This window comes from Hemitrygon akajei, chromosome 2, assembly GCF_048418815.1.
Source record: "Hemitrygon akajei chromosome 2, sHemAka1.3, whole genome shotgun sequence".
Taxonomy (NCBI): domain Eukaryota; kingdom Metazoa; phylum Chordata; class Chondrichthyes; order Myliobatiformes; family Dasyatidae; genus Hemitrygon; species Hemitrygon akajei.
The window spans coordinates 50897560-50916312 of record NC_133125.1 but is presented as its reverse complement, the minus strand read 5'-3'; the positions used below and the strand labels follow the sequence as shown (position 1 = coordinate 50916312).

The following is an 18753-nucleotide window of genomic DNA, read 5'->3' as shown; positions in this document are numbered from 1 at the left end:
CCACCATCTAGCCCATTCCTTATACCCACCAATCTGTGTAGAAAAAGTTGCTCCTCAGATTCCCTTTAAATTTTTCTCTGCTCATCTTAAACTTGTGTCCTCTAGTTTTAGACTTTCCTACCCTGGGAAAAGGGCTGTGACTATCTACCCTATATTTGCCCCTCATCATTTTATAAAACATAAGGAGGATTTGTACAGAACCTTGAGTGTAGACCTGAGTAATTACTTGGAGTACTAATCAGATTTCTATTTCTAATCCTAACTGAAGGATGCACTTGTTGAAAGCTCATTATAAATTTGAGATTACTTTGTATAATGTAGTTATCCTGGTTGAGTAAGACTGCAGTTTAAAAGTATGTAATTTCTATCCTGGAAGACCATGAATGCTGAGTCTGAGTATATTCAAGATCAATAGATCTGTGTATTGGAGGAATGTGGGGTTTAAAAAAGAACATGTGCTTTAAGTAAGGGTCAGTCGTTATTTTATTGAAGTGAATCAACACTGGATACTATCTTTGATCAGTTTGTTTTTTATGTTCTTGCTGTTTGTAACCAAATAACTTTAATTGTCTTTCAGCATGGCCACTTTACTTAGCAAATTCAGGATTGATTTCTCAGATATCACTGTTCTTGGGGATATGAATACCAAGCCAAGCAAAGAGAAGTAAGTGAAGAAATTAGCAATTTTATTATTATATATTGCCCCATGCAGTGACCATATCAACAATGAAGTCTCTCAAGTTTCTGACAGGTGTTTACTGTAATTTTCCTGATGGTGCTCAGGCAATAGAGTCCATAGTGACTATTGTGGTAATGCAGACATGATGATTCCCTAGAACCTAGTGTTGGGGAAATCTACCAAACAACTTGTATCAGATCGTACCTGGCACATGGAGTTCATTGAATGGAGAAGGCTGGGTAAAGAAATAGTTACAACATAGGAATTGGCCTTTCAGCTCATTTCCACACTGGCTCTCCACCAAAGTTACCATCAAATTCTACCCACTGGCCCCTTTTTCTGCAGTCATTAATTCCTTATATTTACCCAATTTCCTTACTAAGGCTACGATGAACATGGTTCCACTACTTCTGTAAACAGCACATTCCAGCTTCCAGCCTTGTTTTGCTATTCTTTCCCTTTAGTGTCTGTGATCTTTAGCCTTTTACTCTTCCCCAAAGGGAACAACCTCCTACTGTCTATTCTGTTCAGGCTCCCACAATTAATTACCATCAAATCTCCCCCGCGCCTTTTCTGAGAATGAAACAGTGCCAGTCCCTCTTGCCCTCACTCTTCCAAAGTGGTGACCAGAACTGGACCTATTACTCCAGATGAGTGTAGGAGTGTAGATCAATACTTTATAAAGATTCAGTACAACTTCCATGTCTGCTTCTCTTGAGAAAGCTCCAAAATTAGTTATTTGTGTGAATTCTCATCTTGCTTTGATGTTCTCAAATTATTTTGAATACAAACCAGCACCACTCTTAGATCAGTATCCTTTGCTCTACAGTATTATTCAAATATCTGGGTCCACCATCTACCCCCACCCCCAGCAAAAACTGCACCCCACCCGTGGCAGTTTTTGAGATAACGTATTGCGCTTTGTTTCATACAGTGCCTTTAAATGTATTCTCTTCCCACCCATCACCCCAAAAGTTTTTATGTTCTATTGTTTTACAACATTGAATCACAGTTGGTTTAATTTGGCTTTTTTGACACTGATCAACAGAAAAATACTATTTCGTGTCAAAGTGAAAGCAGATCTCTTCAAAGTGATCTAAATTGATTACATTTATAAAACACAAAATAATTGATTGCACAAATATTCACTCCCCTTTAAAATGACAGACAAAATCATCACTGATGCAGCCAGTTGGTTTTAGAATTCACATAATTGGTTAAATAGGTTCAACTATTTGGTTAAAAAGGTTCAACTGCTGGTGAGTCAGTATCCTGGTAAAAACTACACCCATGAAGAGAAAAGAATACTCCAAGCAACTTCACAAAAAGGTTTTTGAAAAGCACAAGTCAGGAGATGGAGACAAGAAAATTTCCAAGTCACTGAATATCCCTTGGAGTACAGTTCAGTCAATCATCAAGAAATAGAAAGAATATGGCACAGTTGTAAATCTGCCTACAACAGACTGTCCTCAAAATCTGAGAGACTGTGCAAGAAGGAGACTAGTGAGGGAGGCCACCAAGAGACCCATGACAACTCTGGAGGAGTTACAAGTTTTCAGTGGCTGAGATAGACCGCATGCAACAACTGTTGCCTGGATGCTTCACCAGTCCAAACTTTATGGGAGAGTGGTAAAGAGAAAGCCACTGTTCGAAATAAAACTCATATGAAATCTTGGCGAGAGTTTGCCAGAAGGCACGTGGAAGAAGCTTGAAGAAGATTTTATGGTCTAATGATACCAAAATTCAGTTTTTTAGCCATCAGACTAAATGCTATGTTTGGCAAAAGCCAAACACTGTAGATGAACAAAAACACACTATTTCTAATGTATAGCATAGTGGTGGCTGCATCAGGCTGTGGGGATCCTTCACAGCAGAACACCAGGAAGGCTTGTGAAGGTAGAGGGTAAAATGAATGCAACAAAATACAGGGTCATCCTGGAGGAAAACCATGATTCAGTCTGCAGGGAACTGTGACTTGGGAGAAGATTTGTTTTCCAACAAGACAATAACCCCAAGCATAAAGCCAAAGGTACACAGGAATGGCTTAAAATTAACAAAGTTAATGTCCTAGAGTGACCAAGTCAGAGTCTAGACCTCAATCCAATTGAGAATTTGCGGCAATACTTGAACAGGGCTGCTCACTCATGATCCCTATGCAATCTGACAGAGCTTGAGCAGTTCTGTAAAGAAGAATGTGGAAGAATTGCAGTGTCCAGATGTATAAAGCCTATCCACAGAGACTCAGGGCTGTAATTGCTGCCAAAGGTGCATCTACTAAGTACTGACTTGAAAGGTGTGAATACTTACATAATCAATTATTTTGTGTTTTATATTTGTTATTAATTTAGATCACTTTGTAGAGATCTGTTTTCACTTTGACAGAAAAGTGTCTTTTTCTATTGATCAGTGTCAAAAGGAGCCAAATTAAATCCACTATGACTCAATGTTGTAAAACGATAAAACATGAAAACTTACAAGGAGTTGAATACTTTTTATAGGCAGTGTATATATGCACACACACATTTGTATGTGAATATACACATAGACAGGCATATGCGTGTATGTGTGCACACGTGTGTATGTGCCTAAGACTTTCGCACAGTTCCATATATTTTCTTTTTTTTTTAACTTGTTCTTGATAAATTTTATCACGTCATGTTTCTCCACAATAAACTCCACTCCATTAGTCTTTTAATACTTGAAGTCCCAAAATATGTTCTGTAGTTTACAATATTGCCAAGATTTGTCATCTAGACATCTTGAAATTGCGACTTTGACCTCCAACTCTAGATCATTCATAAAATTCAGTGGCCCTAACAACCATCCATGGTGAATGTTTTCTGCCTGTCAGTAAAGGATGGCCATTCACCATGGCCTGTTATCTGTTACTTAGCCATCTTCCTATCCATTTTATCAATATTTTCTTTCAGGTGCTTCAAGTTTGAAACATTTGTGGCACCTCATCAAAAGCCTTCTAGTGCCCATCTAGCCATGAACTGCAGGAAAATTACCAAAAACAGTAGTGGATTAACATGATTTGCCCTTAAATGTGTGCTGGCTTGCCTTAATCCAGACCCAGATCAATGTTTTTCTAAGCTTTCCTTCCATCAAGGTTATATTAATTGGTTGTAGTTGCTGAGGTTTCCTGGGCATCTTTTATTTTTGAACAAAGTAACTTTTCCTATTCTTCTGTTCTCTGGCACCATTCCCTATCCAAAGAACAGCAAGAGGTAATGGATAATGACCCCTGAATTGCTGCAGAATTATAGGACATGTTCCATTCTGTCATTGTGATGCACCAACTTTAAGTTCAGCCAATTTTCAAGTGTTTCAGTGACATTGATATTTAATGTACGTGGTGTTTCAACTATTTCTTCCTTCTCTATTTGGAAGTGCCCTCCTCCCAAGGGAACATGGGAGCAAGCTACTCACTTAGCATCTTAATAGTGCCCTCAAAACCCATGTGCAAGTTCCCATTTTTACCCCCAAACTCTTCCATGTATTACCATTTTACTATTGATATGCCTTTGGATCACTTTTGTATTCCTATTTGCGTTGGCAACGAAGTTTTCTTGTACCCTTCCTCTCATTTTAATTTTCACCATCTCATTCTTTTGTAATTCGCCTGATTCTGGCTAATATAATTGATTGTTTCTGGCTAGTGCTTGCCATATGATGTAAGCAGTTTTTATTTACTTTTGTCTTCCTCTCCATTCTCCAGGGACCTCTGAATTGTTCTTGCTTTCTTCTTTGCTCCATATGGGAATATGCTTCAATTATACCTGAGCAATACCTTAATCAGTTTTATCTATGAACATTTAGATTCAGTTTACCTGGGTGAGACCCATTCTTGCCCTATTAATATTGGTTTTTCCCTAATTAATTACCTTTACTTTGGATTCCACTTTCACTTCCTCTATAGCTAACCTTTTATTTTTATGATCACTACCTCTGAAATGTTCCCAAACCTCAACTACGGATCCACCTGATTTTCCTGAATGCCTCCTTCCTCTTGGGAAGAAACAGGTTTAAAAAAAAAATAAATTCAGGAGACTTCTGAGGAATACATCACCCTCTTTGCCCTTATGATTCTTAGATATTGGGATAGTTAAAGTCAAGCCTTTCAAAGTTTTAGATTTTTAATTTGAAAATATGGACATGCCTGGCATTTACATGTTGTAATATTGTGGGAGGGTGGTTATTCTGCTTTCTTTCCTACATGATCCTCTTTACAGTGTGGATCGTTATGCAGCTGTCCAGGGTTTCTGCAGTAGGATAGGTTGACTTCACTTCACCTGTTCCCAGTGGCAATTTCTGTGAGTAGGCAAGTGCAGAAATTTCCCCCCTCTAGGTCAATAGTGAAAACAGGCATTTGTAGGCCAATGATTGTAGAAGTGGGGCAAGACTTTTGTCTCCAGAGCATTTTTTAAAAATCAAATCCTTGAATCTATTGATGATTTGTGGGGCATTTTTTGCATTATTTTTTAGCAGTTGACTGATAGTTGAATAAATTCAGTATGCTAAATATTAGGTAAGTTTGCAATGAATTTGTTTTAACAGTATTGCAGCTTTTGAAGAAATGATTGAACCATTCAGACTTCATGAAGATGACAAAGAGCAAGAGACGTATGAGAAAATGAAGGCAGAGGAACCGTGGAGGATCACAGATAATGAGCTTGAGATTTACAGAATGAAGGTTCTGAATCTTTTTGAAGTATTTTACTTTTGCTCTATTTAGACTTGGGGACTGAGGCACAGCAGAAACAGCCACCAGATCATCAGACCAAATTTTATGTCCAAAATTAAATTTACGGATTCCAACACCCACTTGGAAACTGCACTCCGATCATAAGCAGCCTCTTATAATGTTTCATGAGCCCTCTGGTTATCGTGATTTTAAGAGTAACAGAGGAGCTCAAGCTTGTTATCTTAGTCCTGCGCTATATTGCCAGCTATTTTTTTCTTATTGAATCTACTTATGTAACTCTTTGAGGTCTGAAGCTGTGGTGTCTGGATTTGTAACAAACCATTTAACCTGTTTTCCGCCAGCCAAAACTAAAATATTATGAACACTTGTCTTTCACTGGTTTTTCTTCATGAATTCTCGGGATGAGTTATCTTCTGCTGCTCAAGCAGAATTCACTCATATTCAACAGTTTTTTTTAACACTGCCTGAAGAAATTAGTTTCCCTCCTTTGTACCAAATATTTCCCATCTTTTTTGAAAAGTTTCTATAAAACTCTTAACATTATTCTCAGTTGAGATCCTCCACTTTCTTTCCTAAGAACTAATTTTTGGAGATCTATCTCTGCCTTGCCTTGCTATCTAAACTTTAACTGTTAGGTGGTTAATTTTTCTATGGAATCTATGCTGCTCTTCCCAAATCATTTCCACCTTTATGGTATCTTACACTGGTCTCTCCTCTTTAAGAACAGTTAATTACTGCAGTTTCAGGTATTTTGAAAACTCAAAAGCTTCTTTCCAATCTTACAGGGTATTGACTTTGACATATACAAGGTTGTGCTTTGAATCCCTCCTAATTTATATTTGCATGCATCAGTTCATAAAAGGCTCACATTTAACTAGGCATTAGATCTCCTTTATCTTCAATTTGCACCATGGTTCCAGTTTGGTTAGTATGATGAAGGGCCCCCAGTTCTCAGCCTTTTGCTGCCTCATTTGTTTTGTGGGTTTGAGGCAAATTTGGCATTGCTGCTGTACAGACATTTACAGAATGATTTTGATGTGTAATTATTTTTGTTGTTGTAAAGGTGTGTTGTGCTGAATCACATGCAGTACACTGAGGATTTGCTGAATCCCTTGATGTGCTTAACGTCAGAGCCCAGCTATCAGGCTAATTTATCTTGTGGTACTGCAGGTTGTTCAATGAAACCTGCCCACTCTGGGTCAGAGCAGAACAATCATATTAGTTTCATTCCTCCTCTAATTCCCTGTAGGCCTGCAGCTTGCTCCCTCATGCCCATCAAATTTCCTTTGATCATCTTGCTACTTACTGACACTAAAGCATAATAAACAATAGCCAATTAACTTACCAGCACTCCTTTCACAATGTGGATGGAAACCTATTAGAGCACCTACTGGAATCCCACATGATTGTTAAGAAAATGCAAATTCCAAGCTGCTTCCAAATTCTAGATTGAATCAGGGACCCTGGAGCTGCAAGGAACTGGCACTAACTGCTGTGTCAATGAGCTGATTGTTTTCTAGTAATGCAGCATCTTATTCATTTATTTCTCCATTGTGTTTAAAATAACGTCTCTACCAACTTTTTTGTTTTAGACATATCGTCAAATCAGATTGAACGAATTGTTGCGAGAGAATTCAGGAACTGCTAACCTCATCGTCATGTAAGTAACAGCAGAGATGTTGTTGATGACCTGTAACGAGTGATGAGACTTTACACAAGAGAAGTATTAGGAAATAAATTTAACACTTTAAATTTTAACCATGCCTAGCGTTCATTAAACGTGAAGATTTGAATTTTTCATCAATGAAGGAAGGGAAGCTGGTCCTTAAATGTTCCAAGCAATGCGATGAAATTTCAAAATACAGAGTTCAAATTGACTACAGCTGGTCAAGAATTTGCAAACTTAAGCCATAAGTAAAACACTTAATTCGCAAAAGTATGCTCAAATCAGGAGCAGTTGGCTACTTCATCCCTCAAGTCTGTTCTGTCATTCATCATGATCATGGCAACTATACCCATTCCTTCCTACCCCAAATAACTTCTCACTGTTCATGTTATGCATCCACCTAACTCTGCCATAATTGCTGTAATATTTCTCATCCATAGTAAACAACACAAGCATTTTAAATAACATTTCAGTAAATTGTTCCTCCGATGTCTCGTCCCATTTCATAGTGAACAATATTCTTATACTCTGAAATAAAATTGTAACTCAGTTCTGGAAATAAGATAAAATTTGATTTGGAATTGTTAGCCTGCTATCCTTTCCGTGTGCATGCCAAGAAGGACCAGTCCTCTAAATAGGACCTTTGCTTTGAACCACTATCTTGAATTCAAGATGCTAGTAGAGATTCTATTGGCTTTTCAAATCTATAATGTATATTCAGATTCCGTGATTGAGTAATTAAAATGTATAGGAAATCACCACTGGAGTCTTTGATCAGACTTGCATTTGCCTTTTGGTGAACCCAAAAGATTAGTTGGGCAATAATGGCAGAGTATGCAGACCTTAACATTGTGGTTTGAATGGTCTGTTCCATGCCATTACGTTCAATGCTTTGTTACAATAAATATTCCACAGATTTTTAGTTGATCTCAATGCCAATTTGTACTGAATATTCTCCTGTGTATCATCCATGTCCTTCCATTTCTTTCATATTATGTGTTTACCTAAAAGTCTTTTAAACTCCACCAAGCTGTCTGCTTCCATTACTACTCTTAATGACCTATTCCAGGTACCTTTCACTCTCTGCATGATACTCTTCCCCTCCCCCCCCCCATTTCCCTACTACCCCCCCACCCCAAACTTTAAAAGCATATTTTCTGCTGTTTGATATTTGTACACTGGGGAAAAGATTTGACTGTCCATGTCTCTCATAATTTTAAAAGCCTATGAGGTCTCCTCTTGGTCTTCAACACTCTAGCGAGGCCAATCCAAGTTTGTCCAACCTTTTAGAGCTCATGCCTTCTTATCCAGGCAGCATCCTGGTTATTTCCTAGTGCAACCTCTCCATAGTCTCCACATCCTTCCCATATGGGACAACTGGAACTCCATACAGTACTCCCAAGTGTAGTCTGGCTAAAGTTTTGTGACTTCCTTACTCATACTCAGCACTCTTACCAATGAAGGCAATCATTCCATATGCCTCCTTTACCACCTTGTTGATTTGTGTAGCCACTCTGTGAATTACGCCCTTTGATTCATAATTCCTCTGTGCCTTAATGCTTTTAAGTGGTGTACCATTAACTGTATACTTTCTGCTATCATTTCACCTCCAAAAGTGCAACATCTTGCACTTACCTAGATTTAACTCCAAACAGTTTTCAAATCAAGCAGTCCTTTCAACAAGTTAGAATTTTCGTTTGCTAATTTGCTCTGGATTCCACCGATACCTTTCTGTCTTTTAGGAGTCTCCCAGTGGCACGGAAAGGTGCTGTATCAAGTGCACTGTATATGGCTTGGATTGAAACACTCTCAAGGGATTTGCCACCCATTTTGCTAGTGCGAGGGAACCACCAGAGTGTTCTTACATTCTACTCCTAGAAGAGCAGAGGACATTGCCCTGATTACTCTACTGCAGTGGCTGGAAGTAGAAAACGTGAGAAGCCCTGGGCTTGTGTGTGCCACTTCCAGTTGATAGAAAACAAAATAAGCACACAGAGGAAGAAATCCTTATTGTTTTTGAGGATCATAAGAACTACTTGATTTTTACCCTGATGGTCTATCAATTTGCTTGAGTTTGATTTGAATGTAAGCATTATTTTTTTCTGACTGTACACAGGAAGTTTTCTTTCTGCTACAAGAAAAGCAGCAATAACTTTTTTTTAAGTAACTTAGATTTTGTTGAAATGAAAGCCTTTTACAGCCTTACTGAGGTGCCTTCCAAAAAAAATTACGTACCAAATTCAATTGATTCCCTATTTTATGTATAATTAATGTTGTTAAATGAGGTGGTTTGATAACAAACTGTAGTTAGTGCTTTAGAATGAACAGGTGTTCTCAGAGGGTGTACCTTGCACCTTCTGTCACAAAAGCTGCTTTCACTATTTGTCTTCCACAGGGCTGTATGTGTTTTAAGTTTAACACTTTCAAAGCCCTGATATTTAAATACCTAATTTTCTTTGGCAATACTTGCCCTTAATTTGCCCTTCTCTTCCCCCAGCTTCTGTGCTGTGAGATGCGCTGGCAGAAACTTAAGATCACTAACATAATTGTGGAAAATGACAAGAGGTTTAAATTTGAGGATTGACTGTTGTTATCAGGGAGGTTTATAACGGAGGCTGCCAAGAATATCCCCCTTCAATATTTCCCAAGTCCACATATGAAAATCTGGGAATTTGACTTCCTTTCACCCTCTGCAAATGTTCTTAAAAGGTTGTAATGTTGAGGCTTGAGCAAGACTACTTGTGCTTGTCAAGTTTTTAAACTGCGTAATACTTTGAAAAGGGAATATTAAGAAAAAATCTGAAAAGCTAAGATTTTAACTGGCATTTCCTGCTTTGTGGAAACAAGTGTTGCTGAGGTCTTAAATGCATCCAGTCATCTTGACTTTGCTCCCGAAGTTAACAGGTCACTTTCATGAAAACGTTAGTCACAACATTTATTTTTCTCTCAAAGGCATTTTGCTTTGCTTGTCATATATTTTCTGGTCTCTGTGCTTTAAAATTGAAATTTTAAAAATTGCCAAATAATTTTCATGAAGGTATTGTTAATTTAATGTACACTCGCCATGATGTGCTCTTAGTCTTTGCAGCTTTATATTAGTATTCTAGCAGCTAGTGCGTATGTAATTAGCTATATTCCTTTTCCCGTAGCAAGTAAATGCATGACATTTGAAGTCCATTACATTGTCTCAATTCAGGTGTAAACATGACCATAAATGGAGTAATGATTCTCTACAGTTTAAGTATATTGTAATTTGAAAGGCTGTTGTGCTTCCTTCCTGGAATGATTTTTTTCTAAAAATCGATTAACTAATTTTAGTATCATTTATTTATACTCAGTACACAAGTTCCATTAGAGAACAAATTTTGAACCTCAAATCAGTGTACTACTTAGTTCTGCCAGCTAAATAAAGAGATTTCATTCACTTAAAGTATATAAATATACTAAATGTATATATGCATAAGATGTAGAAAGAAAAGCTTATAAAATGCAGGTTGCATTCTTGTGTGTGCATCTTATACTGCCACTGTTCACAATTTATGCTGTCTTCAAAAGGAAATACAAATCACTGAGGTAAGAGTGATCGTAATAGTGTTCATTCCAAGCTTATAGGAAATATTTACCCTTATCAGAAGTGTTCCCATTGCTTTTCTAAAGTGGTTTGTAGCCAAATTTAAAACTTCCTGTAACTCCTTATTGACAACTAACATTCACACAATTCATAATTGTGAAATTGCACCATACACTGTATTTAACCTTTTTTTTGAAGAAAGCTAATGAGCAAGTGACAAGGAACAATGGCTGATTTTTGATTTTGTTAATTTATTCATAGTGTGTAAATCAATGATTCTTTTTGCATTTTAAGGGGTTCTTTTTAAAACTTGATGCTGTATTTGTCTTTTGTTTTAAATATGTCTGCAAAATTGTTAAAGCTGTTTTTCTCCCCCAGAGGGTGATCTACCCAAAGAAGCTGACTGAAACATTTTGATAAACTGTACTATAATTCACTGAATTGCTTTTCTAATTATTTTAACATTAAGAGTATTAAAGATGATACTTTGTACATTATTGCAATAAAGAAGAAAGTTACATAATCATGTAGCGTGATGTCTGCCTTTCAGCAAATTGCAGTACATATACCCATAATCGTATTTGAGCTGCTAAACAATCTAACATGCTATAAAATTATTTCAGGCAACCCTTTTTACAGCTTTATAAGGATATTTATCCCTGCAAAAATTAGAAATCACTATCCAATAATTTGCAAATTATTGGATTTTGTGTGGGGTGGGGGGAAGAGGGAGAGAAAGGAAATTTTAAAAAAGCTTTCTTAAAAATTTGTTGACACGTGAACGACCAAAATGGCTTTGCACTCAGGACTGTTTTCTAGCAATAGAAGCTATACTGTATTTGGTCATAATTAATTCCATTTCAAATTAAACCCCCATTTTTATTTATTGCAACACCAGTCAAATTCCTTGCCAATTGGCCGTTCGACTATTTTGACCTAGCCCTTTAAATCCTGCAGCTAAGATGAGGCTTACTAATTGCAAGGCAGGGAGTGGAAAATAACTGATAGGCAGATGTATATCACCACATTATAAGCTTGAATGATCAGTGTCACGTGCACCCTTGCAAATTGTTATGTGTAAACATTGTGTGTTTAAATGGAAAATGGTGTCTCGGAGGTCAGCCATAATTCCGTGAGATAGGTTTGAAGTTGCCCTATGATGATCACATCTGTGCACCACAAGGGAAATTGTAATGCAAACAGGTTCAAGATATTATCTTCAATCTGTTTCCATTGCAATTCCACATGTGATTCTCAGATGAATACCAGTATACTGATAAGTACAGCATTTTCTCAGCAAGGTCTGCAACTAGAATTAATTTACTGATTGATCTATTTTGGTTAACATTTATACGAGGGGTGATTGATAAGTCTGTGGCCTAAGGTAGAAGGAGTCAATTTTAGAAAACCTAATATTTATTTTTCAACATAGTCTCCTCCTACATTTACACACTTAGTCCAGCGGTCATGGAGTATACAGATCTTGGACCTCCAGAAAGGGTCCACAGCAGGGGTGATTGATAAGTTTGTGGCCTAAGGTAGAAGGAGATGAGTTATTAACTTCAAAATTTCTGCATAATCACTCAAAGAATTGAACTGCATGTGCATGTAACGAGAGCTGTATAACTCATCTCCTCCTTTAAAAAACAATCCAACGGGATCCCACTACCAAGCACATCTTTCGCTCCCCCCCCTTTCTGCTTTCCGCAGTGATCGCTCCCTACGTGACTCCCTTGTCCACTCATCCCCCCCATCCCTTCCCACCGATCTCCCTCCTGGCACTCATCCTTGTAAGCGGAACAAGTGCTACACCTGCCCTTACACTTCCTCCCTCACCACCATTCAGGGCCCCAGACAGTCCTTCCAGGTGAGGCGACACTTCACCTGTAAGTCGGCTGGTGTGGTATACTGCGTCCGGTGCTCCCAGTGTGGCCTTTTATATATTGGTGAGACCCGACGCAGTGGTGGGACTGTTTCGCTGAACACCTACGCTCGGTCCACCAGAGAAAGCAGGATCTCCCAGTGGCCACACATTTTAATTCCACGTCCCATTCCCATTCTGATATGTCTATCCATGGCCTCCTCTACTATCAAGATGAAGCCACACTCAGGTTGGAGGAACAACACCTTATATACCAGCTGGGTAGCCTCCAACCTGATGGCATGAACATTGACTTCTCTAACTTCAGTTAATGCCCCTCCTCCCCTTCTTACCCCATCCCTGACATATTTAGTTATTTGTTTTCTCTCTCTCTGCCCATCACTCTCCCTGTTCTCCATCTCCCTCTGGTGCTCCCCCCCCCCTTTCTTTCTCCCGAGGCCTCCCGTCCCATGATCCTTTCCCTTCTCCAGCTCTGTATCACTTTCGCCAATCACCTTTCCAGCTCTTAGCTTCATCCCACCCCCTCCAGTCTTCTCCTATCATTTCGCATTTCCCCCTCCCTCCACTATTTTCAAATCTCTTAGTATCTTTACTTTCAGTTAGTCCTGATGAAGGGTCTCGGCCCGAAACATCGACAGTGCTTCTCCTTATAGATGCTGCCTGACCTGCTGTGTTCCACCAGCATTTTGTGTGTATTATCATCTTCTACCTTAGGCCATGAACTTAGCAATCACCCCTCGTACTTGTGTTAGCTAAATCTTTTTGTTGGGTTACAACTTAACCTTGCATGTAGATGAATCAATTACAAATTTAAATTCACCCTTTCAGTTGAAAAAATAAACATCGATTCTGAAGATGCTGAAAATAGAGACACACGAAATGCTGGAGAGACTCGGTAAATCAGGAGGGGAATAAACCATTGATGTTTCAGGCTGAGACCCTTTGTTAGGTCCTGATGAAAGTACTCAGCCCAAAACATCAACTGTTTATTCCCCTCAATTGATGCTGCCTAATTTGCTGAACTCCTGTAGCATTGTGTGTGTGTTGTTTCCAATGGAAGTACTAGGTTCTGTTACATGCAGCTGTCTGAACCTCAGCATAATTTATTTTGAATCTTAAATAACATGAATTAATATTAAGATACTAATTTGTACTGTGGGGGGAATATTACCTATTTCTTATTTCTATCATTTCTACCCCTGACCAAGCAAATAAAGTTAGGAACATTTTTTCATTTTGTCTTGTAAAGTTTATGAACTGAAAATGTCAAGTTTTGCAACTCAAGAACAGCCCATAGAGTGAATGACTTAAAGTATTTAGAAATTAAGAAGGCAGTTACTGATACAGGTTGAGTACCACTTACCTGAAATGCTTGGGGCCAGAAGTGTTTCAGATTTTTTCAAATTTTGGAATATATAATGAGACAATCTGGATTTGTCATCATTTATGTGCTACTGGTAAGCAGTCTTTATCTTGCACTTGATCATCACACATAGGTACTTAACAGTAAAAATTACTAATTCCATTAATATAATGAAAATATAACGTGTGTAGGATAACAGCATTGGGAGAATACCTGAATCAGCTGTTGAACAACACAACAACAAACAATGGCAGGATTTCAGTCTCCATCTACAATGTTGTGTTTTCATTAAAATGTTAGAGTACACTGTATTTGTATTTTACTTAAGCCTTTATGTAAAGTATAAAAACAACCAGCATTGTAGACTTGTTCCACTGTTATCAGCGATGATCTTCAAACTTATTAATGAATTTTCTCTGCTGCTTCGTGATCAGCAGATGCTTTATCTTTAAAAATATACTGTTGTGCCTTTTAAATTTCTGCAACCAGCCTGCTGAATATTCACAGTTATCTTCAATTTTCAGTTCATCGTGATAGATTTTTGCTTGTTTCGTGATCAGCATACCATTAAGCAGCGTATGTTCACTCTGCTGTCAAATCTATTCTTTCAATACACAACCGAGATCTTCATTGTTTTTGCTTTATGCAGTGTTTTTCTATCTTACATTAACTTTCAAGTTCCTGGGTCTCAGGATCTCTGAGGACCTGGCATGGTCCCAACATATTGATGCAGCTATAAAGACAAGACAGCGATTATACTGTAGTTCAACAGGAGTTTGAAGAGATTTGGTATGTCAACAAAAACGTCTATAGATATACCATGGAGAGCATTCTGACAGGCTGCATCACTGTCTGGTATGGGGTGGGTGAGTGGGGGGGCTACTGCACAGGATCAAAGGAAACTGTAGAGGGTCGTTAATTTAGTTGGCTTCATCTTGGGCATTAGTCTACAAAGTACCCAGGACATCTTCAAGGAGTGGTGTCTCAGAAAGGCAGCGTCCAATTTTAAGGACCCCCAGCACTCAGGACATGCCCTTTCTCCCTGTTACCATCAGGTAGGAGGTACAGAAGCCTGAAGGCACACACTCAGTGATTCAGGAACAGCTTCTTCCCCTCTGCCGTCCGATTCCTAAAATGACATTGAACCCATGAGCACTACCTCACTTTTTAAAATACATATTGCTTCTGTTTTTGTGTGATTTTTAATCTATTTAATATACATACTGCAATTGATTTATTTTTCATTTTTTTCTTCTGTATTATGTATTACATTGAACTGCTGCTGCTAAGTTAACGCGTTTCACAGCACATGCTAGTGATAATAAATTTGATTCTGACTTCTGTTCATCACATATGTGAAGCCACTTTTCAGAACACTCTGATGCACAGAGACCTTGCCTGGGAACCTTTCAAGTGCCTTGTGGAATTTTTCATTTCTGATGCTATGTCAGCACTCAAAAGAAAGAGGTGCTGAGATTTTGGAATTTCAGTTCAGGAGCATTCAACCTGCACAGTATTTTCATAGATTTGGAAAAATAAGAGATATCACACAGCAGAAACCTGATAAGTCACTGAACCTGAATAATCTCTCTTGGCCCTTAGGCTTGAACGTCATGGACCAGAACTTATTCCCATCAACAAATCAGATATGCCTGGGCAAGTACACTTAGGTTTTGCAGATCTGCTGGTAGCAATTTAATGTGTCATCCTGATTTTAAGCACAGTCTTGCATGACTTAATGCCTTAAGGACAACAGGCTCACAGTAAGGCTTGTTTCGAATGCAATTGCAGATGAGTCAGCTGAACTACACCTTAACTTCAGTGGTTGTTCAACCCTATATTTTGCATATTAGTTGTTATTTAAACATTGCTTAATGCTTCCTGTTGCTAGGTTAAGGGGAACTGCAGTGAGTTTACACTCAGAGGCCACAAAAGTCCCAGCAAGCACTCGTGGGAACTCCAAACTAGTGCCACTTGTATTAAGGTACTGTACTTGACAGCATGTGGCTCAAATATTAGGAGTTTGCTCAGACACTAGCAAATAGTATTTTTAAAAAGAGCTCTCAATAGTATTAACTTAAACTGGGAGGATAGCCACTTTTGTGGGCAAAGCATTTGTGGGTAACTGGTCTTCTGTGATTGATTTACCTTCACTATTCAAGGTAGATTATCTTGTAGCACAGTTAGAGATTGGCAGATATGATGCTGTGGGCATCACTGAGTCGTGGATTAAAAAAAAGATTATCCTTGAGGTTAACATCCAAGGATACACATTGTATCAAAAGGACAGGCAGGTAGGCAGAGGGGGTGGCATGGTTCCATTGGTTTAAAAAAAAAATGAAATCAGATCCTTAAGGTGCCCAGTTTCAAGTTCCTGGCTGTGAACATCTCCTGAGGATCTATCCTGGCCCCCAACGTATCAATGAAGTTACAAAGAAGGTACGAGAGTGGCTATATTTCATCCAGGACATCTTCAAGGAACAATGCCAATAAAAGGCATCAATTATTGAGGACACTCATCACCCAGGTCGTGCCTTGTTCTCACTGCTACTATCAGAGAGGACGTACAACAGCCTGAAGGCGCACGCTCAAAGATTCAGGAATAGCTTCTTCCCGTCTGCCATCAGATTTCTGAAAGGGCATTGCACACTATCCCACTACTTTTTCTTTTCTCACAACTTATTTAACTTTTTAAATACATAGTTACTGTAATTTATGTTTTGCATTACGTATTGCAATGTACTGCTGCCACATAACGAATTTCACATCTGCCAGTGATACTAAACCTGATTCTGAAACACCACAAACACAAGCTTGATTTTCAAGTTTTTATCTTTTAAATGAGAATAAAATTAAAGTCTCATCTATCGATGACTTGTGACACAGGGAAACAAATGCAAACCATCTGACATTCCAGGAGAGTGAGTACTGCTCTTTTCATAGCTATTCAGTTCCAGATTCATTGTCATGCTTGCAAGTTCAGAAATGTTACCATAATACCGTAAAATATAGGAATGGAATTAGGCCATTTGGCCCGTCAAGTCTGCTATGCAATTTCATCATTGCTGATCCAATTTTCAGCACATTCTTCCCAAAATAAGGGGTCCAAACCTGTTCATAATACTCCCAAGTGAGGTGTCACTAGTGCTTTATAAAGTTTCAACATTAAATCCTTACTTTTATATTCTACTCCTCTTGAAATGAATGCTAAAGTTGCATTTGCCTTCCTCACCACAGACTCAACCTGCAAACTAACCTTTAGGAAATCCTGCACAAGGACTCCCAAGTCTCTTCGAGTTTCAGTTTTTTTGTATTTTTTTCTCTATTTAGAAAATAAGTGCATATTCGTACACCTAGCAATAATGTTCCATCTGCCATTTCTTTGCCCATTCCCCTAATCTGTCTAAGACCTATGTAGCCTCTCTACCTATCTTCAAATTGTCTGCAAACTTTGATTTGGATGTTGGAATCGATGGTTTTGTTGTAATGACATATAAAGTAAAAAAGAATTGATCCCAACACTGACCCTTGTGGAGCACCACTAGTCACTGGCAGCCAGTCAGAAAAGGCTTACTTTATTCCCACTCTTTGCATCCTGCCAATCAACTACTGTTTTATCCATGCTAGAATCTTTCCTGTAATACCATGGGCCTGTAGCTTGTTAAGCAGCCTTATGTTTGGTACCTTGTCAAAGGCTTGCTGAGAATCCAAGTAGAAAACATCAACTGATTCTCTGTTGTCTGTCCTGCTTGTTGCTTCTTCAAAGAATTCCAACAGATTTGTCAGGCAAGATCTTTCCTTGAGGAAACCATGCTGACTGCAGCCTATTTTATCATGTGCCTTGAAGTACCCTGAGACCTCATCCTTAATAATCCACTCCAACATCTTGTCAACCACTGAGGTCAGACTAACTGGCCAGTAGTTTTTCTTTCTTCTGCCTCTCTCCCTTCTTGAAGAGTGCAGTGACATTTGTGATTTTGCATTCTTCCAGATCCATTCCAGAATCTAGTGATTCTTGAGAGATCGTTACTATTGTCTCCGCGATCTCTTCAGCCACCTCTTTCAGAATCCTGGGGTGTACACCATCTGGTCCAGATGACTTATCTACCTTCAGACCTTTCAGTTACCCAAGAACCTTCTCTCTAGTTATGGTGACTTCACAAACTTCATGGCCCCTGACACCTGGACTTGCTCCATACTGCTAGTGTCATCCACAGTGAAGACTGATGCAAAATTATCTCCATCATCAAGTACCCCACCATCCAAGCAATTCACTCTTCTTGCTGCTACCAATCGAGCAGGAAGGTCAGGTGCCTTGGGTCCTACACCACCAGGTTCAAGGACAGTTATTGTCCTACAACTGTCATGTTCCTGAACTGTCGTGGATAACTTAACTCATCACAACTCTGAAAGATTCCACAATCTCCAGACTCCCTTTCAAAAGCACTGCAACTCACGTTCTTAGTATTATTTATTTTCATTTGCACATTGGTCATTTGTCAGCCTTTGCAGTTGTGTAGTTTTTAATAAATTCTATTCATTTCCTTATTTCCTATAATTGCAAGAAAATTAATCTCAAGGTAGTATATAGTAATGTGTAAATTTTGATAATAAATTTACTTTGACTTGAATGAGAGTAAACTGGAAGGAATATGAATATTAAGTCAATGTACAACAGAGCTAGTTTGGCACAACATTGTGGGTCGAAGGGCCATTCCTGTGCTATACTATTATATTTTCTAAAACAAAATACTGACAGCATCTCTGTACAGAAACAGAGCTAGCAATGTAGATTAATCGCCTGCCAGTGGGAATGAGAAAATAAGCATATTTTAAATTGAAGAGAATGGGAGGATTGGAAAGAACAAGGGGAATGCCTATTAT

The 18753-nt window shown here is 38.5% G+C and overlaps 1 protein-coding gene across 2 annotated transcripts in view; it reads left to right on the top strand.

Moving 5' to 3' along the window:
• slc12a2 (solute carrier family 12 member 2) overlaps window positions 1-11147 on the top strand; it is a 166163-nt gene extending 155016 nt beyond the window's left edge. For both annotated transcript variants that reach the window (XM_073072075.1, XM_073072065.1), the window contains 4 exons: window positions 578-664; window positions 5240-5375; window positions 6980-7047; window positions 8796-11147. In XM_073072075.1, coding sequence (XP_072928176.1) covers window positions 578-664; window positions 5240-5375; window positions 6980-7047; window positions 8796-8931 — 427 coding nt within the window. In that variant the 3' untranslated portion in view covers window positions 8932-11147. The remainder of the gene's footprint in view (window positions 1-577; window positions 665-5239; window positions 5376-6979; window positions 7048-8795) is intronic.
• Window positions 11148-18753: the final 7606 nt, after the last annotated feature.